Below are 24,832 nucleotides of genomic sequence, written 5' to 3' on the forward strand. Positions count from 1 at the left end.
ACAGCAGAGAGCTGGACTGAAAGAGGAGCAACCAGGACTAGAACCAGTGCCCATATGGGATGCTGGCGCCACAGGCAGAGGATTAACCAAGTGAGCCACTGCACTGGCCCCTCCATTGATGTTTAAACGTGAATACCTCCCACCAAGTCTCTGATGCATGACCAGGAGTCGTTGGCCCATGCTGTCTTAGTTTTCTTGGCAGAATCATGCCCAGAAATGATCTGTGGGTGACTGTTTGAAGACAGGCCCACTGCTTAGGCCTCTGAGAACATGGATACTTGAGACACCTGCCCTGCGTGTGATTCATTGACAAATTCTTCGTGTGGCAGTGAGGCTGGACTGACTTAACCACCAGTAGTGGTGGTGTTGCCCACCTTGGCTTCTGCTTCCTTCTGCTTAGATACCCTGGTACAGCCAGAAACAGGAGTGAAAACCAGATTTAATGATAAGAAAATTATATCTCAACAAACCTTTTTTTTATTCAAATGTCAAATCTAGACTTACAACAAATCTATCACTTAAATTTTTAATACATTCATTTCCATATCATCTAGATGGAATTTATTTCAGTCTGTTTAATGAACACGGTTCCATACCTTCAAGATGCTATTTTACATTTATGTCTTTTGAGTCTACTTTAATAATTATTCAATTAATACTAAAAAGTTTTTGTTAATATACCACCTATGATCAATACTAACATAATCTCTGAAATGTTTTATCACTCATGTTGGAGTACTATAGCTGGTTTACCACAATATTGTGTAAGTATTTCAATAATTGGTATCATTTCACTTTTTCCATTTTTATGTTAATTTTTTACATGAATTTTACCATTTTATATTTACAGTGACCATTTTTTAAGATTTATTTTATTTATTTGAAAGAATTAAAGAGGTAGAGACAGACAGAGAGAGAGAGACCTTCCCTCTGCTGGTTCACTCCCCAAATGGCCACAATGGCTGGAGCTGCACTGATCCAAAGTCAGGAGCCAGGAGCTTCCTCCAGGTCTCCCACTTGGGTGCAGGGGCCCAAGGACTTGGGCCATCCTCTACTGCTATCCCAGGCTGTAGCAGTGAGCTGGATTGGAAGAGGAGCAGCCAGGACTAGAGCCAGCACCCATATGGGATGCCGATGCTTCAGGCCAGGGCTTAACTCCACATTGTGCCACAGCACTGGCCCCTACAGTGACCATTCTTTAAAATAAAAATAAAAAAAAGACTTTCCTTTATTTATTTGAAAGGTAGAGTTACAGATAGGGAGAGACAGAGAGAAAGGTCTTCCATTTGCTGGTTCATTCCCCAAGTGGCTGCAATAGCTGTAGGTGAACCAATCCAAAGTCAGGAGCTTCTTGCAGGTCTCCCATGTGGGTGCAGGGGCCCAAGCACCCAGGTCATCTGCTGCTGCTTTCCCAGGCCCTAGCAGAGAGCTGGATCAGAAAAAGCAGCCAGAACTCGAACTGGTGCCCATGTGGGATGCTGGTGCAGCAGGTGGAGGCTTCGCCTACTAGGCCGCAGCGTGGGCCCCTACTCTTTTTCTTGACTCAAGGAAAATCTGTCTTCTACCTCCATAACCATAACTTCCAACTTCAATCTTTCTTATAGGATTATTTGGTTATTAGTATATCTACATCTTATTGATAAAAACTTGCACTGTGAAACAAAATTGTAAGCAGAAACCACAACCACAGTTATGTATGAAGATAGACCATTTTAAAATGTGCTACTAATAATTAAATAGACATGTGGTACCTGGATGATAGAAATAACCTGTCTGATAAGTCTGTACCATAGTAAGAGATGCGTATTTGCAGCCAAGCAGCGTGAATCCTCATTGAGCCACTTACTGGGATGTAATGGGGTGAGTCTTTAAACTGTGTTTGTCCTAAGTTTCCTCATTTGTGAAATTTGAATAACATCAGTACTTCATGGTTAAGAGTCACTCTGTTATTACACATAAAGCACTAATTATAGGGACTCTTGAAATGTGATTTAAAGGATAATAGATAATGGAACTTCAAAAATTAATGAAAGTGGAATTTAAAAGCAAGTTTATTTTGTGCAAAAAAATTTGAGATTCATGCAGTTTTCATAATCACATTTTCCATTAACTTTCTGATGCCCCCTCATATATGCATTGTGGCACAGCAGGTTAAGCTATGAGTGCATCCCATATCTGGGAGTTCAGTTCCTCTGCTTCTGGTCCAACTTCCTGTTAATGTCCTTGGAAAGGCAGCAGATAATTATCCAAATTTCTGGGACCCTGCCACCCATGTGGGAGTTCAGGTTCCCAGCTTCAGCCTGGCCCAGACTCAACTATTGTATGCATTTGGGAAGAGAACCAGCAGACAGAAGTATAATTGTGTGTTCCCTCCCTCTCTCTCTCCCTCTCTCCCTCCCTCCCTCCCTCCCTCCCCCCCCCCTTTTTACTGTTGCCACAGTAAAAGTACAAACTTTCATGTTTTCCTGGAAGATCTTCAGGCTCCGGCTGTGAATAGCAGTCAATGGGAAATGGCTGTGACCCAGGCACTGGACTGGGGAAATTATCTCCTTGTCACAAATCTCAGGTGAAATATTGGGGACTTCCTTATTATATTTTCATTTACTTTTCTGGATGCTGATTAACATCCCCATACTTAATTTTTGAAACCTGACCATAGCCAACTTCTACATTAGGAGATTTCATCTCACCATCTCTTATCATTCCAGTTCATTCATTGGACTAGAAATAAAGAAACTTTCACATTTCTACTTTGTACCCATAATTGCCTTATGTGCATTTTTGTCATGAAAGTCTCAGAACAACCCCACTGATTTATGAATATCCTGGAATATAATAGAAACAAAGTATATTAGTATAATCTGGGTTACAATATGTGTGAGAAAGAAAATAATGACAAGGAAAGTTTATACTTTTTTTAAAAAGGAATTTGACTACACTTGATAATGACTCACAAAAAATGTTGCCAAATAAGTTGAAATTGGTATTTTTTAATCTTTTTAGAATTGCTCCAAGTAAAAGTGTCCAATTATAATATCTAATCTTTCAACACTGTGTTTTTCACTGGTGTGAAAGTATCTTAGGCAATGTATCTAAATAGTATTTTATAAATATTTTCCACAGTGATATGCAATAGAACCTGAGCATACAGCATAAAAAGAAATGTGCTAGGTTATTGGCAGGGTAAGAACTGGTCTTTACCAACAAACAGTTCCAAGAGTAAACATTTAGGGTTGTACACAAGAGACTGGCTGCATATTTTGATGTTTGTCATAGCTACCTTTTGAGCCTCACTATGTCCTCTTGTTTTGTCCAGCTGTCTCTGGAGTGTTCCCTTTTTTTTACCTCACCTAGAAGTTCTATTCCTTGTGGTACCTTCACCCAAGCCCCACCAGTAACCATCATAACACTCCAAGCCAATCCCCATCCCTGCTCCCTAGCTTTTTTTGAACATCTTCAGAAGGCTACCTTGCTTTCCTCTGGAAGACTTGTTTTTATAGAGCATGATGATCTCGTCGGTTCCAGTATCCAAACCACATTTTGGGTGGAGTTCCTTCCTGTCTCAATGGAGTAACCACAACTTACAAATTAACAAAAATGGTTCAACAGTGAAATACAAAAAAAAAAAAAAAAAGGCATTGTGTTTGTTTTTTTAAGATTTATTTTTAAAGACTTAGATTAGAGAGAAAGAGATTTCCATCCTCTGGCTCACCCCCAAGTGGCCACAATGGAGCCAGGAGCCTCATCCAGGTCTCCCACATGGGTGCAGGAACCCAAGTACCTGAGCCAGCTTCAGCTTTTCCAAGCTCATTAGCAGGGAGCTGGATGGGAAGTGGAGCAGCCAGCACTTGAACTGGCACCCATGTGGGTGTTGTGGGCAGCAGCTTAACACCATGACACCAGCCCCTAAGTTCATTTTTTTTTTTTACAGGCAGAGTGGACAGTGAGAGAGAGACAGAGAGAAAGGTCTTCCTTTGCCATTGGTTCACCCTCCAATGGCCACCGTGGCCGGTGTACTGCAACCAGCGCACTGCGCTGATCTGATGGCAGGAGCCAGGTACTTATCCTGGTCTCCCGTGGGGTGCAGGGCCCAAGTACTTGGGCCATCCTCCACTGCACTCCCTGGCCACAGCAGAGAGCTGGCCTGGAAGAGGGGCAACTGGGACAGAATCTGGTACCCTGACCGGGACTAGAACCTGGTGTGCCGGCGCCGCAAGGCAGAGGATTAGCCTAGTGAGTCACGGTGCCGGCCCTAAGTTCATTCTTAAGAGGAAATTCATGAACACTGATCTCAAATTATTTCACCAAGTGCTCCAAGCACCAAAGAAAAGATTATGTTTATCCTTAGACCTGAATGTTCTTTTCTTCCAAAATATTTTTCATATGCCTGCTGTCTTTGTATTTTCACTGCATATAAATAAAATTACCAACTGTGGTCTTATATTAGCAGAATAAAAGTCATGTAGAGATACAATCATACTATGCCTACTCATGAATGGTGAAGTAGGTTTTGGGGTATCAGAGTCTGAAACTACACTGCTATAGTAGCTACATAAATATCCTATGGCAGAGCATGGATTATGATTGTGCAAGTATGAGGGGACTTCAAAAATTCATGGAAACGCAAACTAAAAGGCAAAAATGCTGAATTTCTCAACAAAAGTCCCATCAAATTCAAGGCACTTGTGTAAGTAATGAGCCCATTCATTAGTCCATCCATAAAGAACTGAGGGTCCTGGGAACTGGGAATTTAACCATGTTCATGCAGTCTTTTTTTTTTAAGATTTATTTATTTATTTAAAGTTGGAGTTACACAGAGAGAGAGGTCTTCCATCCTCTGGTTCACTTCCCAATTGGCTGCAACAGCTGGAGCTACCCAATTCAAAGCCAGGAACCAGGAGCTTCTTCCAGGTCTCCCATGCAGGTGCAAGGACCCAAGGCTTGGGCCATCTTCTACTGCTTTCCCAGGCCACAGCAGAGTTGGATTGGAAGTGGAGCAGCTGGCACTTGAACCAGTGCCCATATGGGATGCTGGCACTGCAGGCAGCAGCTTTACCTGCTATGCCACAGTGCCAGCCCCATGCAGTCTTAATGTTATTAACAGAAGCAAAGTGAATGATCTTTAAAGGTTTTCTAAGATTAGTAAACAGCAAAATAGAAGGAATCAAATCAGCTGGCGCCATGGCTCACTAGGCTAATACTCCACCTGCGGCGCCGGCACCCCAGGTTCTAGTCCTGGTCAGGGCGCTGGATTCTGTCCTGGTTGCTCCTCTTCCAATCCAGCTCTCTGCTGTGCCCCAGGAAGGCAGTGGAGGATGGCCCAAGTAGTTGGGCCCTGCATCCTCATAGGAGACCAGGAGGAAGCACCTGGCTCCTGGCTTCAGATCGGCATAGCCATTTGTGGGGGTGAACCAATGGAAGGAAGACCTTTTCTCTCTCTCTCTCTCTCTCTCTCTCTCTCTCTCTCACTGTCTAACTCTGCCTGCCAAAAAAAAAAGAACGAATCAAATCAGGACTGTAAGGTGATGATGTAAGATGATTGATGATTTCCCCTGCTTGGTGAGAGGTAAGAGTACCACCATGGTCATGGTGGAAGACTTTCAGGGGGAATTTCCCCATGCATTTTGCTGCTAAAGCTTTGGTTAACTTTCTAAAGCACTCTCAAAATAAACAGGTGTTATCATTTTTTCGATCCTCCAAAATATCTTGAGCATCCCAAAGAGCTCTTGCGATGACTTTACTCACAGCCGGTCCGCTGTTGCTTTGAATGGGCCACTCCCACCTCTTAGGAGCCACTACTTTGTGCTTTGCCTTTGGGATCCTACTAGTACCTGAGCCCACTTGTTTCACATCTCCATTGAGGGGAAGGCATTTGGTGCAGCAGTTTAAATCACCTCTTGGGACACTTGCATCCCATATTAGAGTGCCTGGTTCAAGTCCCAGCTATGCTGCTTCAGATCCAGCTTCCTGCTAACATGCACCCTTGGAGGCAGCAAATGATTCAACAAGTACCTTGGTCCCTGCCACCCACACAGAGACACAGATGGAGTTCAGGTTTACTGGCTTTGGCCTGACACAACCCCAGTTGTATGTCATTTGAGGAGTAAAATACAAACTGTAAAACTTTTAATTGAAAATTTTGCTCTCATCTGCATCTGACCTGGATGCCACAGTTTTGGCACCCACTGAGCAGAAAGTTTCCACAAATTTTCTATCAGAATTTATCCATGATGAAACCAAGATGTGGCTGAGAAAACACAGTTACACAAAATTGCACTCTGTAGAATTCTAAACAATCTCTCCCCGAGAATTAAAAGAACTTCTATTATAAGGGAAGCACACAAAATGACAACTGGAAAATATTTTCAGATCACTTTTGAAATTCCAGATCAGGCAAATATGTAACACTGTAAAAAAAATCAGAATTGTAGAAGTCAGAAATTATGATTTTGTATCTGCATTTATATAGCAGCCTGTCACTAGAGCTACTCCATGTCTATGCAGCACTGTAATTATCCACGAAATACAAAACAATTGTGAGGTCATACTACAACACATTCCCATATACCCTTACTTCATTTCTCCATTAATATTTCACATTAGTATATCTGTTACAAATATCAAACCACATCCAATTTCCCCTATTTCTTACTCAAAATTCCCCTTATCCCTCTTCTAGCATCTAGTTCTCAACATGCTATGTTCAGATTGAGGGTTTTTTAGTTTTTAATTTTCATTTCTTTAATTTTAGCTCCCACGTGTAAGGGAGAACTTGGAATGTTTGTCTTTCTGTGTCTGGGTTATTTCTCAACAGGATGTCCTCTGGCTCCTTCCATTTTGCTGCAAATGGTGGGATTTCATTCTTTTGTATAGCTGAAGTAATGTGCCTTAATAAATTATGGCAAGTCAGGGCTGGTGCTGTGGTGAAGCGGGTTAAAGCCCCAGCCCGCATCCCATATGGGTGCCGATTCTTGTCCTGGCTGCTCCACTTCTGATCCAGCTCTCTGCTATGGCCTGGGAAAGCAGTAGAGGATGGCCAAGTACTTGGGCCCCTGCACTCACGTGGGAGACCCAGAAGAAGCTCCTGGCTCCTGGCTTCCAGTTGGCACAGCGCCGGCTGTGGTGTCCATTTGGGGAGTGAACCAATGAAAGGAAGACCTTTGTCTCTGTCTCTCTCTCACTGTCTATAACTCTGCCTGTCAAATTTAAAAAAAAAAAAAGCAATATTCAGGGGGCTGGCACTGTGGTGTGGTGGGTTGAGCTTCTGCCTGTGGTACCATCGTCCCATGTGGGCACTGGTTCGAGTCTTGACTCTCTGTGTCTTTCCTTCTCTCTGTAACTCTGCAACACAAATAAATAAATAAATCTCTTTAAAAAAATTCATTCCCCAATGCAACACCCTACACATTGCAAACATTAAAAAGACACTAAAATCCAATTTAAACAAACAGAACTACTTGGGATGGCAATATTCCATACTGAAGTGCCTAGGTTTGACTTCCAACTCTGCTCCTGATTCCATCTTCCTGCTAATGCATACTCTGGAAGGTGGTGGCTCAGTTAGGTGGGTTCCCCTGCCACCAACATGGAAAAATCAGATTGAATTCTCCCTCCTGGCTTCAGCTGGCCCAGACCTGGCTATTGTGGGCATTTGGTAAGTAAACCAGTGGGGAGATCTCTCTGTGTCTCTCTGCCTCCTCTCTCTCTCTCTCTCTCTCTCTCTCTTTCAAATAAGAGGTAGACATCATCAGCTTCATAAGCTATCTCAAGATTGTTTTTGTTGAAGGAGCATGAGCATTGGCACACATGGGATAAACAGTGTGGTCAACAGCCTCAGAGATAAGAGGTTGTCAACTTGGACAGTGTTGTCTCTGGGATGAGTGACCACACCATTTACTGCTGACTCAACGGGAATGATCAGCATTGTCACAATGTCGCTGAGAAGCACATCTTTGAAACCCTCAGCAACCAGGAAGATAACTGGAAACACCAATCACCTCTTGTGGCATCTTGGTCATCCTGACACTTTACTCCATGAGTTCAAGTGGCAATTTTGCACACAGCAGCAGGATATTGTAGCATGCTAATGTTGTCATAAGGAATTTCCAATCACCAAGTAAACCCAGTCTGCGAGAGTCCACCAGAACTTAAAGGTGACTTGTCACAGAAGAAACTTCAAACCCTAGGAATCTTTATCTCAAAAGCAAGTTTCAAAGACAAAAATGACAGAAACGTAAGAGGCGTCTGCACAATGAGACTGGGTGGTTTATTCCGGTCTCACAGGCTGCGTTTATTTGTGCTCCTCCGTCCATGGCCCTGTTTCAGCACTAGATGGCAGCCTAAGCCCAGCCATGCCACAGGACTGCAGCTGCGAGGGCCAGCGTGGCTGGACTTGAGCGTAGTTCTCCATCCTGGGCACCGTCTCGGGCGCTGGCCGTGGGTCCCGGGCTGCTGGCTTCTTCCCAGCACTGAGTCCCGAGGCCAGGTCCTCGTTTAGTTCCCTCTTCTTCCCTGAAGCTCGGTACTTCCTGAAGTCTGGGGAAAGACGGTGGAGTCCTTCTATCAGCTAAAAAGGTGGAGGCTGAGTCCGGTCAGATTGAAGCCCACAGCCGGGCCCCGGGACCAAACCCCTGAAACCGAGCCCGCCTGCCCTTGAGGTTTCTTCGTGGCACGAGGCTGCTGTAGACAGGAGGGTAGTGAGGCTGAGACAACTGATCTCACCAGTGCTGGTGCGCCTGAGATCCAGAGGCTCCGTTCGCAGGCGAGGGCCCGGGCCCTGCTGCCCGGGGTGGGGAGGGATGCCACAGGCAACTCCACTCCCTCACCTGCACTTTTCTGACTCCGCTACAGTCGCGCACTGGGCTCTCTCACCTGGCTTCCCTAGTGCTGCGGAAGAAGTTGCTAGTTTTGTGCCCAGAGTTGTGAAAATGGCTATTTTTGCGGGGAGACCGTCGCTGGGGAGTCATGATCTGCCAACCCCAGAGGTGCAGTTTTTCACCAGTTCTGTATTTTTATGATACTCTGTGTTTTTTTTCATATCTGTAACAGGTGGAAGTACTGTATCAGGGGGTAACTATCAATTGATTTATATATTGCAGATTTCCTTTAGTGAACAGAGAATGCTACAAAAGGAGTTAATGTAACACCTACACAGCTCCAAATCTTTTTAAAGATAGCCGTAATTACGCCTTTTACTTTCATTTTTCCATACTTAGTACCTTTGATTACACTTTTGTTAATTTACTATAACATGTAAATAAGCATTTTTTATATCTCAGATATATTATTAAATTGGCAACTTAACCCCAGAAATATTAAATTTGCTTACTTCAGATGCATTGCATTTTCATTAGTATGTTTTCAATTTTCTAAGAGTAATTTGTGGGTATTGGTTAAAATGTCACTTTTTGTTTCTTGGAACAAATGCTGTATTTTTTTCTTTAAGATTCTTTTTTATTTATTTGTAAGACAGAATGACAGAGAGAGAGGGAGAGACAAGGGACAGAGAGATCTTCCATCCAGTGGCACACTCCCCATAAGGAACTGAGCCAGGGGAGGTCAGGGACCCAGAACTCCATCATGAACTCCCACATGGGTGGCAAGGATCCAAAGATTCGGGTCATCTTCTGCTGTTAGATTTATCAGCTGGATCAGAAGCCGACCAGCAATCTGATATTGGATGCCAACATTGCAGGTGGTGGCTTAACCCATTGTGCCACAGTGCCAGCTGCCAATGCTATATTCTAATAATTAATTTCATTATTCATCCTGTCCACATTGGTACACTCAATTGACCTTTTTTTTTAAGATTTATTTATTTATTTGAGAGGCAGAGCCCAGTGAGAGAGAGGTGTTCCATCCGCTTGTTCGCTACCCAAACAGTGGCAACAGCTGGCGCTGGGCTGATCCAAAGCCAGGAACCAGGAGCTTCCTCTGAGTCTCCCACATGTGTTCAGGGGCCCAAACACTTGGGTCATCTTCCACTGCTTTCCCCAACACATCAGCAGGGAGCTAGATCAGAAGTAGAGTTGCAGGGACTCAAACTGGCGCCCATATGGGATACCAGTGCCACAGGTTGGGGCCCAACCTATTATGCCACAGCACTGCCCATAGGGGCAGTTTTGAGAAAACTCCTCTGCCCCTTTCCAAGCAGACTGTAATGAAGTTCTGAGAGGGATTCCACATTCAGAAAGCCCTCCACCCAGCAATATTCCAGAAAGGGTGTATGGGGAGCAGAGAGAAGCCCCACCCCCAATATCGATAAAAACTCCACTCTGAATGCAGACTGGGCTCTCAGTCCATCAGGTGTCCTCTTCATTATTTAACTTTGCCAGCATGCGTACCACTACTCTCTGTCTCACCTCTGAATTCATTCTTGTGCAAAGACAAGAATCCTGAGCACATGTGAGGCATGAGATCACATCTGAGATTCTATCCTATTAACAGTGACTAACCCCAGTGCATAAAAAGAATGCACTTTTATAGAAGCACAACAGAAATTTGCCAACATTTTGTAACCTTACAATGCACCTTTCATAATTTGACTCCAACAACTATGACCTCAGCAGGTTGAGCCTCTCACTCTGAAAGTTCCAGAGATCCAACTAGAAGCCCTAAAGGTGGAAGACTCAGTTTATAATTCTAAATCTAAAGTATTGTCAGGTTCAAAACATTTGGTCAAAATAAAAGTAGGCCGTTTCTTTTTAAAGAGTTATTTATTTATTTATTTGAAAGTCAGGGTTACACACAGAGACAAGGAGAGGCAGAGAGAGAGAGAGAGATGTGTGTGTGTGTGAGAGAGAGAGGTCTTCCATCCGCTGGTTCACTCCCCAGTTGGCCACAACAGCTGGAACTGGGTGGAAGCCAGAAGCCAGGAGCTTCTTCTGGGTCTCCCACATGGAGGTAGGGGCCCAAGGACTTGGGCCATCTTCTACTGCTTTCCCAGGCCATAGCAGAGAGCTGGATTGGAAATGGAGCAGCCGGGACTCGAACAGGCGCCCATATGGGATGCAGGCACTGCAGGCAGTGGCTTTACTCACTACACCATAATTCTGGCCCCAGTAGGCTTTTAATGTACATTTAACCTGAGCACTTTAACCAAAGCTGTGGGCCACATCTAATCAGAATTAGCTCACAGATATCGCCATAAAAGTATTGCCAGAAAAATGAGGCTATTTAGAAATCTCATAATCTAATTTTATTCTATTTAAGTTTTTGAAGCTGAAAATTTCCCAAGAGGAATTTGATTGCTGGCGCTAGTTTACTCTCACACACAGAAAAAAAATGAAGGAAATAGTAACCTTAAGATTTTATTGTCTTCATAACTGTTGGAGCAAAGACAAACAGCCTTCAATCCCTGTTGACCTCTCACCCACACAACAGCGAGCAGGCCCCTGTTTCTCTGCGCTGCTAATGCAGCCCTGCCCTGCCTGGACTGCTGGACACCCCATTATTTGAATAACCCAGCCATCAGCCTGAGCTCTCCCTCTCCTCCCACGCTCTCTCCCCTCAGCTCAGCAGCTCAGCCCCGGAGTCCAGCCTCTGTCTCACCCGGAACCCCTCCCAGCTCACACCGTGATCTCGCAGCACCTTTAGAACTGTCCCAGTCTTCCCCCTCTAACCCAGCAGCCCAGCTTCAGCTCCGGCCCCCAGGCCCCTTCCCACCGCTTTGCACTCCATAAACCACCATAGGGAAGGGGCTCTCTCTGCTGTGTGTTCGCTGGCCGCGTCCACCTGGGAGTGAGCCCCTCCCAGGCTTCATTATTCTGAATAAACCTGCTCTGGCTGTGGCTTCATACTCTGTCTCTTCTTTCCTGACAACAAGATGAAGGTTGGAACAGGATCACTTGGCCCTTCCTCAAATCCTTCTCTCCTCCCAGTGTGAAGTGTTTACATCTCTTAATAGCCAACATAGTCTTGCATCTGCATTAGGCTCCACACACTCAAGCCTCAGCACAATCTTCTTTGTAGTTGTAGCCTTTTTCTGGAAAATCGGCTTGGTCTGTCCACCATAGCCACTCTGCTTCCCATCATAACGCAGCTTTCCCTGGGCATAGTCTTTACCTTCTTGTATAGTGTCACTTGGTGGGGCTGGCGCTTGCCACATTTCTTGCAGATAGTCTGGCTGGTTTTGGGAGCGTTAACCATGTTTGCAGAGCCTGCATCCCATATAGTCGCTGGTTCGAGTCCCAGCTACACCACTTCTGATCCAGCTCTCTGCTATGGTCTGGGGAAGCAGTGAAAGATGGCCCACGTGCTTGGGCCTCTGCACCCGCATATGAAACTCAGAAGCTCCTGGCTCCTGGTTTCAGCCTAGCACAGCCCTGACCATTGTGGCTATTTGAGGAGTGAACCAACAGATGGAAGATCTCTCTCCTTCTCTCTCTCTGCATTTCTGCCTTTCAAATAAATCATAAAAAAGCAAAAATAGTATTTATATTTAATGTCAACATTTGAAATGGATGTGATAAAATGTTTTACAAATTATTAGATTTTAAAATAAAATAAATTAACAATAAAATTTCTTTCACTTACACAATTTTCAACCTTGTTAAGAGGAAAACATCTTTGTTTCCAGTATAAGAGGGACAGACATTGCTAAGTTTTTACCTCAAAATTGAAGATTTAACTTAAACCGGGTAAGAAGCAACGCAGGTCAGAGAACCCGAAAATGACCCAGTTTTCCAGTGCAAAAAACCTCAAGTTCACAGAGAACTAGGAGAAGGGAAGCGCAGGCCCCGCCTCCCAAAGCCCCGCCCCATAAGCCAAGCCCGTCCCGCCTCTCCCAAGTCCCGCCCCCGCCCGTCCCGCCGCGCCCAGACCCCGCCTCCGGGAGCCTGGGCTCTTCTCTGGGCATGCGCGGCTCGCTCCAGACCCGGAAGCAGATGTCGCGGAGTGACGGTTGCGTCGCGGTGCGTGAGTTTCCCTGTCTGTCGATTCAGGCTCGGCTTCGCGGCCCCCCGGCGGTTCTGTTTCTGGGATCGGGGGGAGGGGGCCACCACTCAGACCTCCAGACCCCGGCACCGTCCATCCGCGTGAAGTAAATCCGGACGCCGGCCTGAGAGGCCGCCCGCGTCCGCGGAAGGCCGCGCTCGCTGCCTGCGCCTGGCCCTCGCGTCCCGCGCTCCTCAGGCCGGCTCCTCGCCTGGCGGCCGCGGGGCTGCGACCCCGACTCCCACCCCGCACCCCGGGGAAGTGCGCACCCCTGGGGCAGCGGACATGCTGTCCCGCCCCCGTCGTCGTGGACGTGCGGGCGAAGCGGGTCGGAGAGCGACTGAGAAGACAACCCCCGCGGCGTGGAGAAGGGGCGAAGCTGGGCACGGCCGCGGGGGTTGCCAAACCGAAGAGAAAGAACAGGCCAGGAGGCAGCCGAGGGCGGAGAGAGACGTTGAGAGGAAAGCAATCTTGAGAAGTTGAACAAAAAAAAAAAAAAAAATAGAGGGGCGGGAGGCGGGTGACGCAGCCCTGACTCGCCGTTGTGATGCGGGAGCACTTTGCAGACACCTTTTTTGTTCCCTTGTAACCAGAGAGTCCCGTTCACATAGGTCGGGGCCCTGCCTCAGTAATAATCACGTCATTTGTGAAGTTCATCCTGATCTGCACCCAGCACCCATGATCCTGAGTGCTCCGTGTCTGAGGGCTGAGATCAGCCCACGACCGGAGCGTGGTGGGCTCAGGCCTGGGTCTGCGCCCAGAGGAGGAGCTTGGTCCAGCCCAGCCCGGCAGTGCTCAGCATGGGGGTGGGCGTCCCCTGGGGGAGCCGGTTCTGAAGGCTCAGTGGCTGGTCGCGGTGTAGGAGCTCTCTGCCCTGCGGTGCCCCTGCTGTGGAGGGCCGTGGAGAGCCGGCTGTCCGCGGCATGAGGTCCCTGGCACAGTGAAGCAGGGGGTTGGGTTGATTGTATGCACTAAACTGCATGTTTTCAACCTTCAGGGTCGACTTCTAAAGACTTAGAAACCAGGCGGGCAGAGCGAAAGGCGTCAGGGATGAGCCTCCCCCAGGTAAAGCCGCTCTCAATCGGTTGTTCTGTGTGTGGGCCCTTTCCGAGCTGCCTTAGAGTTCCTGACCCTGACCCTGACCCTGCCTGACACGGGAGCTCACACTCCCCCAGGCCTTCCCTCAGTCCCTCTCCTCTCCTCCCGGATTTCCTCTCACAGTGGCCCAGTGCAACTTGTGCAGAGGCTTCATTGGGAGGGGCTCACACCCAGGCCTGGACTGGAGACGGGGTGAGGGCCTCCCCGTGTCAGCGCGTTGGGCAGCAGGGATTGTGAAGAGGCCGCATCTGTATAACCTGTCAGTTCCTCTAGACTGGTGCAAAGAAGTGTTCTTTAGTATCTGTTTGCTTTTTCCCCCAAATGTAATTGTTGGCCTGATTTTTAATTATCCAATAACTTCTTCAATTATCTCCTTTTGTGGGGCATGTTTTGTAATTTTTCTCTATTAAATTGATATATAATACTAATGATTTTTAAAATTTTGTGTCACCATTTTATTATGAATCAAATAAGTAGTAAACTCTATTTGGTTCTTATTAAGGCTTACATTTATGAATTAGGATTTATGAATTATGGATAAAAGTAATTATTTTTTCAAAGTTCTATTCAGGGGCTGGAGCTGTGGCATAGAAGGTTAAGCCTCCACCTGTGGTGCTGTCATCCATTTGGATGCCACCTGCTCCACTTCCCATCCAGCTCTCTGCTAATGGCCTGGGAAAGCAGTAGAAGATGGCCCACATGCTTGGGCCTCTGCACCCAACTGGGAGACCTGGAAGAAGCTCCTGGCTCCTGGCTTCATCTTGGCTTAGCTTCAGCCATTGCATCCATTTGGAGAGTGAACCAATGGGTGGAAAACCTCTCTCTTTGTCTCTCCCTCTCTCTGTAACTCTGCCTCTCAAATAAATAAATTTTTTTAAAAGTTCCATTTATTAATTTAATTTATTTGAAAGGCAGTGAGGGATTGCCCATTAAATATCAAATACCTGCCCTTGTATTTTTTTTTTTTTTAAGATTTATTTATTTAGTTGAAAGGCGGAGAGAGAGCTTCCATCCATTAGTTCACTCCCCAAATGACCGCAATGGCGAGAGCTAGGCCAGTCAGGAGACAGGAGCTTCTTCCAGGTCTCCTACATGGGTGCAGAAGCCTCACTACTTGGACCATCTTCTGCTGCTTTCCCAGGCTCATTAACAGGGAGCAAGATTGGAAGTGGAGCAGCTGAGACTGGAACAGGCACACACGTGAGATGCCAGTGCTGCAGGTGGCTTTACCCACTGTGCCACAGTGCCAGTCCCAAGAGAGGTTTTCCATTTTTGGTTCACTCCCCAAGTGGCTGCAATGGCCAGAGCTGGGCCAGACTAAAGTTAGGAGCGTGGAACTCCATCTGGGTTTCCCACGTGAGTAGCAGGGATCCAAGCATTTGAGCGATAGTCTGCTGCTTTCCCAGGCACGTTTGCAGGGAGCTGTATCTGAGTGGAGCAGACATGACTCCAGCTGGCGCTCATTTGGGATGCTGGCATCACAGGCCACAGTTTAACCTGCTGTGCCACAACGCAGGCCCCTTGTCCCAAAATGTGCTGACAATGAAACTGATGAAAAAACAGCAGCTATACTCATGAAAGAAATTGAAAAATTTATTGAGAAACAACTTAGCTTATTTCAGTTCATTTAAATGTATTTGTGATTAGTACACATGATCACATGGATATATAGGCATATAGTTTTTATCAAAGACACATCGGGATTATATTTTGTAACAGTTGAAATTTTTTTTTTTTTTTTTTTTTTTGACAGGCAGAATGGATAGTGAGAGAGAGAGAGAGAGAGAAAGGTCTTCCTTTTTGCTGTTAGTTCGCCCTCCAGTGTCCGCCACGGCTGGCGCGCTGCGGCCCGCACACCGCGCTGATCCAAAAGCAGGAACCAGGTGCTTCTCCTGGTCTCCCATGGGGTGCAGGGCCTAGCACTTGGGCCATCCTCCACTGCCTTTCCGGGCCACAGCAGAGAGCTGGCCTGGAAGAAGGGCAACTGGGACAGAATCCGGCGCCCCGACCAGGACTAGAACCCAGTGTGCCGGCGCCGCTAGGTGGAGGATTAGCCTATTGAGCTGGCCAAAATTTTATTTTTCATGGCATTAAATTCATTCCACACAATCTTAACAAGTTAATTGTATTAAGAATAGTAATGGGCCAGCACCGCAGCTCACTAGGCTAATCCTCTGCCTGTGGTGCCAGCACCCCGGATTCTAGTCCTGGTTGGAGCACTGGTTCTGTCCCGGTTGCTTCTCTTCCAGTCCAGCTCTCTGCTGTGGCCCGGGAAGGCAGTGGAGGATGGCCCAAGTGCTTGGGCCCTGCACCCGCATGGGAGACCAGGAAGAAGCACCTGGCTCCTGGCTTCGGATTGGCGCAGTGCACCAGCTGTAGCAGCCATTTGGGGGGTGAACCAACGGAAGGAAGACCTTTCTCTCTGTCTCTCTCTCTCACTATCTTAACTCTGCCTGTCAAAAAAAAAATTTAAAAAAAAGAATAGTAATGAATTATGTCCATGCAAATGTATGTGCATAAAGTGAATTTATTTGAAAGACAGAGGGAGACAAACAGCTCCTATCATTGGCTCATTCCCCAAATATCCTCAACAGCTGGAGCTGGGCAGGCCAGGGCCAGGCCTGGAAATTCAGTGTGAGTCTCCCACAAGGGTTGCAGGGACCCAAAAACTTGAGTCATTGTCTGCTGCCCCGCAGTGTCTCTATTAACAGGAAACTAGACTTGGGAGCTCCCAGGAACTCAAGTCCTCTGATACTGGATGTGGTCATCTCAACTCACTTCACTGCTCGACCAGACACCACCCCTGTGATAATGTTCTGTGTTCTTATCCTGGAATTTGATTCACATCATGTCCATTAGATATTCCTCTGTCAATTTCCTTTTGATGCTGTGCCTGTTAATTAACTGTTCAGTTCCATTTCTAATTCTCAGACAGTAGGTTCAGGTGTTTGCTCTGTTATTTTAGTTCTTTGACCTGAGGCAAGTTTATGTGTTCAGAAGCTTTGGTCGTTACTGTTGCTGTCTTCATCACAGATTTGACTCTGGCCATTGGACTTTGTTATCTCTGAAGATACCAATCATATTGTGGCTCATCTCAAAACAAAATCGCTTGGTGGGTCAAGCATAATATCTAACACTACCATAGAGGTGACCCTATATGGAAGTTTTATGTGTATATTTCTTGTGTTGTCCACAAAAATGAGGAATTTCCTGTGATTTAGAGAATATCATAGGTTCTTTTGAAAAAGTGTAATAAAATGTTATTAGGGAGGGGTAACTTGCTTAGAAATACTTTAACAAGTATCTCTCAGAACACTTCCTTCACTTGATTAAATATTGATAGCTGTCTTTTATTACTTGCTGTGAAGAGGCTAGCTCTCCCTAAACCCCCTTGATGATACATGGTTTTCATTTCAGGGCCCTCTGACATTGAGGGATGTGACGATAGATTTTTCTCAGGAGGAGTGGAAATGCCTGGACCCTGCTCAGAAGGCTTTATACAGGGATGTGATGCTGGAGAACTACAGGAACCTGCTCTCCCTGGGTAAGGACGACTTTTCCAAAAGTCAGGAGCCACCCTTGTGTGTCTGTGCATTTTCCTTTCCTTTTCCTCTTGGGAGGCCCTGCATTGGCTCAAATGTGCTGAAAAACTTCTTGATATGGTATCAGGGCTATAATTGTTCCCTTTCTTAGGAAGTTCTGTCCCCATTATTAAACATCATTGGGTGATTCCAGAGCTGCAGTGTATATAAAACCTTATGGCCAACTTTAAAAATACCCAATGTTGTGTTTTCTACTCCTGTACTTTTGATTCTTTAGTTTTTAGAAGATAGCTATTGACCTGTGTCTTGCTGTGTTCCCTAAGCTTTCAGAGCAGGAGATTGATGGATGAGTTTATGAAATATTTTCTTGGATCTGTCTGTAGTTTCCTCTGTGCTCACCAAAAGGACTGGGATACTGGAAAATACACAGCACTTCATATTCCTTTCATTTTTTAAGCAAGAAAGTCTCTTCCTGAGCTGAATGTTATCTCTATGTTTGGAGCAAGGGAGAGAGCCCTGTACCATGGAAAGCCAAGTAAAAATAGCCAAAAAACCAGATGGGTGGGAATGTGTCAGAGGTGTGGCCAGGTAAGATTTTGAAAGAGCAGGGGTGTCAGTAGCACCATTCAGTAGTATTTGGGAAGCTTTCTGCAAGTGTGAGTTCTGTGAAACGGCAAAAATGTATCTCTTGTGAGCTCACATAGGAAATTTTAAACTTCTTCAACTTACCACCTTTGTTCTTTACACATGGAAAAGTTTATGCTTTGACCCTCCATGGTGCAGTGGAAACAAATGCTGAGTCCTTGTAGTGGGCACTCTGTGACCTGGCATCTGAGAGCTCTCTCAGAGGTATAGGCACATCTGCTTGACAAGCTTCTCCTTCTCCCCGGTCTCATCTTCCGTACAATTCCATCTGATCCTCGGTTCTCAGTATGTGCAGGTCAGCACTGAGGCCTCCACGGGCCTGATGCCTGCATTCTTCAGTGTTCCATCCCATCTCCTTCCCTTGGAAGACCTAGTAAGGACATGGGAAATACTGCCTGCTTCTCCCCTGCACCTGGGGCCCCAAAAATTGTTTGCAGGTCCCTCAGCCATTTCTTCTGCTTTTGCCACATTTCATGCCAGTGTGTAACATGGGAGTGGGCTGGATTTTCTAAGATGGTTATTTATGAAGACTATAAAAACAGACAACACACAGTGGGCATTTGGTGTGGTGGTTGTAACGTTGCTTGGGATGCCTGCATCTTAGAGTGCTTGAGTTCAAGTCCTAGCTCTGATCCAGATTCAAGCTTCCTGCTGGAGGGCAGCAGATGATGGCTCAAGTAGTTGGGTCCCTGCCACCAACATTGAATTCCTGGCTTTCAACTTCATTGTGGCTCAAATGCCCCAGGTTTGTGGGCATTTGGAGAGAGAATCCGCAGAAGGGAAGTCTCTGTCTCCTTGCCTTTCAAATAAATAAAATTACTAAATATTAAAAGAAAAGTCAGTTGCAGACAGTGGATTTTTTTAGTCAATAGAAAGGTTCCCTCTGTGATTCCTTGTGCTACATCAGGGGCATATCTTATTCCTTCAGGCTCCCACCTGTAGGGTCTGGGCAGAGCACAGAGCCCTGTATTGATATCCTTCAAAATCAGACCCCCTTGTATTGTATTTTTCTCTCTTTTCCACTGTTCTACTAAGTGTGGGAATGCAGCAAAATCTTGGCTGTTTTTGATTTCCTATTCTGTTACTATTGGTGTGGTTTTTCCCTCTGAACCTTGCTTTTTCTGCACATATCCCTGGGGTCTGATTTGTCCTCTGCTATGCTATGATAACCCACCATTAGGTTATGCCCAGCTTCTGTGGACTCTTCCTTAGAGTGGGTTTATGTGGTGTTAGAAAATTTGTGGAAGAGAACAGTTTGACTAATATGTATGACTGTCATCCAGTGACATACAGAGGTGCTCCTTGAAGTTGTCAGCATCTGCCAGGACAGTGAATTAGAAAATGTCAGGATAGCCTGAATGACAGTTATTTCTACTTCTCATTCTAGTTTTTGACAGGTGTCACAAAAGTGAATCCCTTAAGGATATGTTGACAAAGTTGATTGCATATGCTAATAATTGTCTGTTGAGCCAATAATTCCTGGTGTGAGAATTTATCCCATACAGAATATTGTTCAAATTTGCAGCCTCAGATTATGAGGCTTTTGATTAATCTTTTGCTTGTGCCACATTTTTTTTATCCTGGTGTCACACTTGTTCCTTCTCATCAACAAATCTTTATTTTATTTTTTTAAAAATTTATTTATTTATTTATTTGAAAGTCAGAGTTACACAGAGAGAGGAGGAGAGGCAGAGAGAGAGAGAGAGAGAGAGAGAGAGGTCTTCCATCCACTGGTTCACTTCCCAATTGGCCACGATGGCCAGAGCTGAACCAATCCAAAGCCAGAAGCTTCTTCTGGGTCCGGGTCTCCCATGGGGGTGCAGGAACCCAAGGACTTAGTCCATCTTCTACTGCTTTCCCAGGCCATAGCAAAGAGCTAGATCAGATGCTAGTGGAACATCCAGGACTCAAACCAGCGCTCATATGGGATGCCAGCACCTCAGGTGGTGGCTTTACCCACTATGCCACAGCACCCCGGCCCCAGCAAATCTTTATTTGATAGTAAAAATCCTTTGCTCAATTTGTTGCAGGCTCAAAACTCCAAATATGATTTGACCCATCTGAGAGGGAGCTTATACTGTCATTAGTTTAAGCCACTGTTATTTCCACTTTGTCCATTTCCATTTGTTACAAATGAATTTAATGATCAGTTTCTTTTTTTTTTTTTTTTTTTTAAGAGACAAACATTAAGAGCTTCTATCTGGTAATTCATTCCCCAAATACCAAATAAATAATTTGATAAGGCCTACGCTGACAGCTGGAGGGAACTCAATCCAGGGTCTCAATCCAATCACAGGAACCCAACCACTTGGAGCTGATATGAGATGTGGGTGTCTTAAGTGGTGGCTTAATCACTAAGAGAAATAGTCACCCCAGTTTTGTCTTCTTTTTTTTTTTTTTTTTAATTTATTTATGTGAACAGCAGAGTTACAGAGAAGGGGACACACACACACACATGCACACACACACAGTTCATTCCCCAAATGTCTACAATGACTGAGGCTGGGCCAGGCTGGAGCCAGGAGCTTCATCTGGGTCTCCCACATGGCTGCAGGGGCCCAAGTACTTGGGCCAACTTTCAGTGCTTTTCCCAGGCACTTTAACGGGACCTGGATTCAAAGTGGAGCAGCCAGAACTCGAACTGGCACCCATATGGGATACTGGCATCACCGAGAATGGCTTTACCACTATGCCAGAATGCTGTGTTGTACCTGAGTGAGTGCGAACAGGAGCACCACACATTGATAAAATTTGACAGTCTTTTATTGCCGGCAATGGAGAACAGACTCATGCCCAAAAAAACTCTTGACCCTGAAGCCCAAAGCAACAGGGTTTTTAAAGGCAAAAACCACAAAATCGGGAGGGGAATACATGGTTACCAGGGTCAAGCTAACCCAAAACCTATGGGAAACTAGTATCAATTATAATCTTAACAATACCAGTTATAATCTTAACAATTTCAATTATAATCCTGACATTAACCCAGGTATTGGGTTAAATCATAGACAAATTCCATTTTTATCATTAACCCAAGTGCAGCCTATCCACTTCCAAGCTTGAGCAATTATGCTAGGGGGTCTCTATGTTTTGCCAAGTGTGATTCAGGTTGGCAAGTGTGATGCAATGAACTTCCATTGTCTGAGAGTTTTAGATCATAGTTTCAGACCAGAGTCTCACTGTGGGGGATAGGCGGTTGCCTTCCCAGGATGGAGTCTCAGGTGCTCTAAAATGGAGTCCCTACTGTCAAGGTGTTACTTCAGCTGGCCCCATTTTAATTTTTTATTACACTCTTAGTATTCTTTGTTTTATAACTGCATTGTATGGAATACTGTTTTAAGGAGTGACTTGATTTATTTGGTTCAAGTGGAGTTACTCAAAAGCCTATATAAACTCCAGAACTTGTTGAGTATTTAGTCTTAATTATTCTTATTACTTCTGTATCACTTGACTTGGTACCTGCTTTTTAAAAAAAAAAATTTTTAAGTTTTTATTGATTGATTGAAGAGTTATAGAGAGAGGGGAAGAGACAGAGATCTTCCATTTGCTGGTTCACTCCCCAGATGGCTGCAATGGCCGGAGCTGTGCCACGCTGAAGTCCAGACCCAGGAGCTTCTTGGCCACCTTCTACTGCTTTCTCCAGGCCATTAGCAGGAGCTGGATCAGAAGTAGAGCAGCCAAGACACAAACCAGCAGCCATATGGGGTGCCATCATTGTAAGCAACAGCTTAACCTTCTTTGATACAATACCAGCCCCTTAATAGGTTTTTTGTTTGTTTGTTTTTAAGATTTATTTACTTGAAAGGCAGAGAGAGGGAGAAACAGAGAAAGAGGTCTTCCATCCTTTGGTTCATTCCTCAAATGCCAGCAATAGCTGGGGCAGGAACAGGCCCAAACTAGGGGACAGGAACTCTATCCAGGTCTCTGCTACCCAGGAGAAACTTTATGAAGTCCTAGCTCCTGATTTCCACCTGGCTTAGTCCCAGCTGTTGTGAGCATTAGGGGATTGAACTAGTGATTGGAAACTCTTTCTCCTTTTTTCTCTGTCACTCCCTTTCTCTCTGTCACTCTGCGTTTCCAACAACTAAATAAATAAATCTTAAAAAAAGAAAGCTAGCAAGCTGAATCATCAGAAGTGCAAAGTAGCCAAGACTCAAAACATCCACTCCCCTCTTCTTAGCCATTTCCAGGTTTTTGCTTCCAGAGTCTCCTGAGAATATTCATGCACATCTCCTCAGGAATCTTTATGTAGGATTTTGTTGAAAATATGCCTGGAAATAGAAATCTTGGGACATTCACTTGATACATTTCATTGCAAATATTTTAAAAACATAAAATTGCTTTCTTTCTGTGTCATCATACTGCCTCCCTTTTGGATCTCTTCCACTCTTGTCCTCTGCCCATAGTATAATTTCCATATTTAAGAATGGGTCAGTATTATGCTGCTTGCTAAATCAGTTTGTCTTTCCTTCTAAGATCAAGATTCTAACTGTTAAACCACCATTATGTTCCTAGCATGCACAGACTCTGCTGCCACCTGCTGCCGACTCCCTGCCATCCATTCTTCTTCCACTGTCAGCCATTCCTGACGTGGTGCTTTGATCTGAGTGGTCCATGCATTCACACCCTAGTGTTTTCTTTTACTCTTGAACATCCCAATATCCATACACAGCTTCAGCCTCACACTGTTATGCTAGGCAAGACCTTATTCATACACTAGACAATTCTTTAAAGGTCAGTGTATAAATCAATATGTGCAAGAGGAAATGACTCAGCCTACGTTATCCAAAAAGTGATTGGAAACACAGCTCATATTTTTTTATATCCTTGAGGTGTTTCTTTCCATCCTCTTGTATTTGTTGTGATAAGTTCTGTGTATCACCTGGAAGGACAAATGTGCTTAAGAACAAGTTGTCAGCCAGCGCCGCGGCTCAATAAGCTAATCCTCCGCCTGCGGCGCCAGCACCCTGGGTTCTAGTCCCAGTTGGGGCACTGGATTCTGTCCCGGTTGCTCCTATTCCAGTCCAGCTCTCTGCTGTGGCCCGGGAGTGCAGTGGAGGATGGCCCAAGTACTTGGGCCCTGTACTCGCATGGGAGACCAGGAGAAGCACCTGGCTCCTGGCTTTGGATCAGCACCATGCGCCGGCCACAGCGTGCCAGCTGCAGCAGCCATTGTGGGGTAAACCAATGGAAAAGGAAGATCTTTCTCTCTGTCTCTCTCTCTGTCCACTCTGCCTGTCAAAAAAATAAAAATAAAAATAAAAAAGAACAAGTTGTTAGGGCAAGAGTTGTGTCACAGTGGGCTAAGCCACTGCCTGTGATGCTGACATCCCATATGAGCACTGGTTCAAGTCCCAGCTGCTCCTCTTCTGATCCAGCTCCCTGCCAATGTGCCTGGGAAAGCAGTAGAAGATGGCCCAAGTACTTGGAGTTCCTGGCCCCTGACTTTGACCTGGCCATTGCAGCCCTTTAGGGCGTGAACCAGCAGATAGATGATATCTCTCTCATTTTCTCTGTCTCCTCCTCTCTATATATAACTCTGCCTTTCAAATAAATAAATAAATCTTAAAAAAAAAAAACATATCTAAGGTGCAGTTTATGGCACAGCAGGACAAGCCATTGCTTGGGATGCTCACATCCCAAATCACAGTGCCTGGATCAAATCTAGCTGCTCTCCTTCCCTTCCAAATTCTTTTTTTTTTTTTTTTTTTTTTTGACAGAGTGGACAGTGAGAGAAAGAGAGACAGAGAGGAAGGTCTTCCTTTTCCGTTGGTTTATCCCCTAATGGCCGCTGCGGCCAGCGCGCTGCAGCTGACCCACCATGCTGATCCGAAGCCAGGAGCCAGGTGCTTCTTCTGGTCTCCCAGGCAAGTGCAGGGCCCAACTACTTGGGCCATCCTCCACTGCCTTCCCGGGCCACAGCAGAGAGCTGGACTGGAAGAGGAGCAACCGGGACAGAATCAGGCGCCCCGACCAGGACTAGAAACCAGGGTGCCAGTGCCACAGGCAGAGGATTAGTCTAATGAGCTGTGACGCCGGCCCCAAATTCTTGCTAAAGCACACAGTGGGAAGCAGCAGGTGATGGCTCAAGTAGTTGAGTCCATGCCACCCATGTGAAAGACCCAGGCATTTGGGGACTGAACTATCAGATTGGAGATCTCTGTCTCTCTGTATGTAGGTAGTGGCCAATGAAATAGATTATTAAAGAGTAAAGGGAATTGTTCTAACATATAAGAGTACTTCGTTCATGGAAAATATGTAATATGAAAATATTGTGCATTAATTTAAAAAATTTACACAGAAAGAAAACTTTTATTTCCAGTCTTCATGAACTTTTTGAAGTACCCCTGTATAGTCAGGTTTTCATATTATATTCTACCTCTGAAATAGCAATTATAGCTTTTTTTCTTGAGCGAATTCTTTAGAATTCCATGGACTTTAACTTTGTGTCATATGGTTACTAATTATTTGCTTCCTGATTTGATCATGGGTTGCTCCGATGTTTTACTAATTAATTTTTATGATTTATGAAGCATTGTTTTTCAATATATAATATGCAGTATCTCTGAGATGTATCATGTATTAAGGTCACTGTATGTGGGTATGAATAGTTTTAT

General features: G+C 45.3%; 1 protein-coding gene across 1 annotated transcript in view; it reads left to right on the forward strand.

Annotated features, from left to right (window-relative positions):
• LOC138846620 (uncharacterized) overlaps positions 1–24,832 on the forward strand; it is a 66,160-nt gene that overhangs the window by 26,997 nt on the left and 14,331 nt on the right. Inside the window, exons 5-6 of the mRNA XM_089320137.1 lie at positions 12,711–12,911; positions 17,449–17,575. Coding sequence (XP_089176263.1) covers positions 12,711–12,911; positions 17,449–17,575 — 328 coding nt within the window. The remainder of the gene's footprint in view (positions 1–12,710; positions 12,912–17,448; positions 17,576–24,832) is intronic.

Source organism: Oryctolagus cuniculus, chromosome 18 (genome assembly GCF_051225735.1).
Source record: "Oryctolagus cuniculus isolate XC-2025 breed Fujian yellow rabbit chromosome 18, ASM5122573v1, whole genome shotgun sequence".
Classification (NCBI taxonomy): domain Eukaryota; kingdom Metazoa; phylum Chordata; class Mammalia; order Lagomorpha; family Leporidae; genus Oryctolagus; species Oryctolagus cuniculus.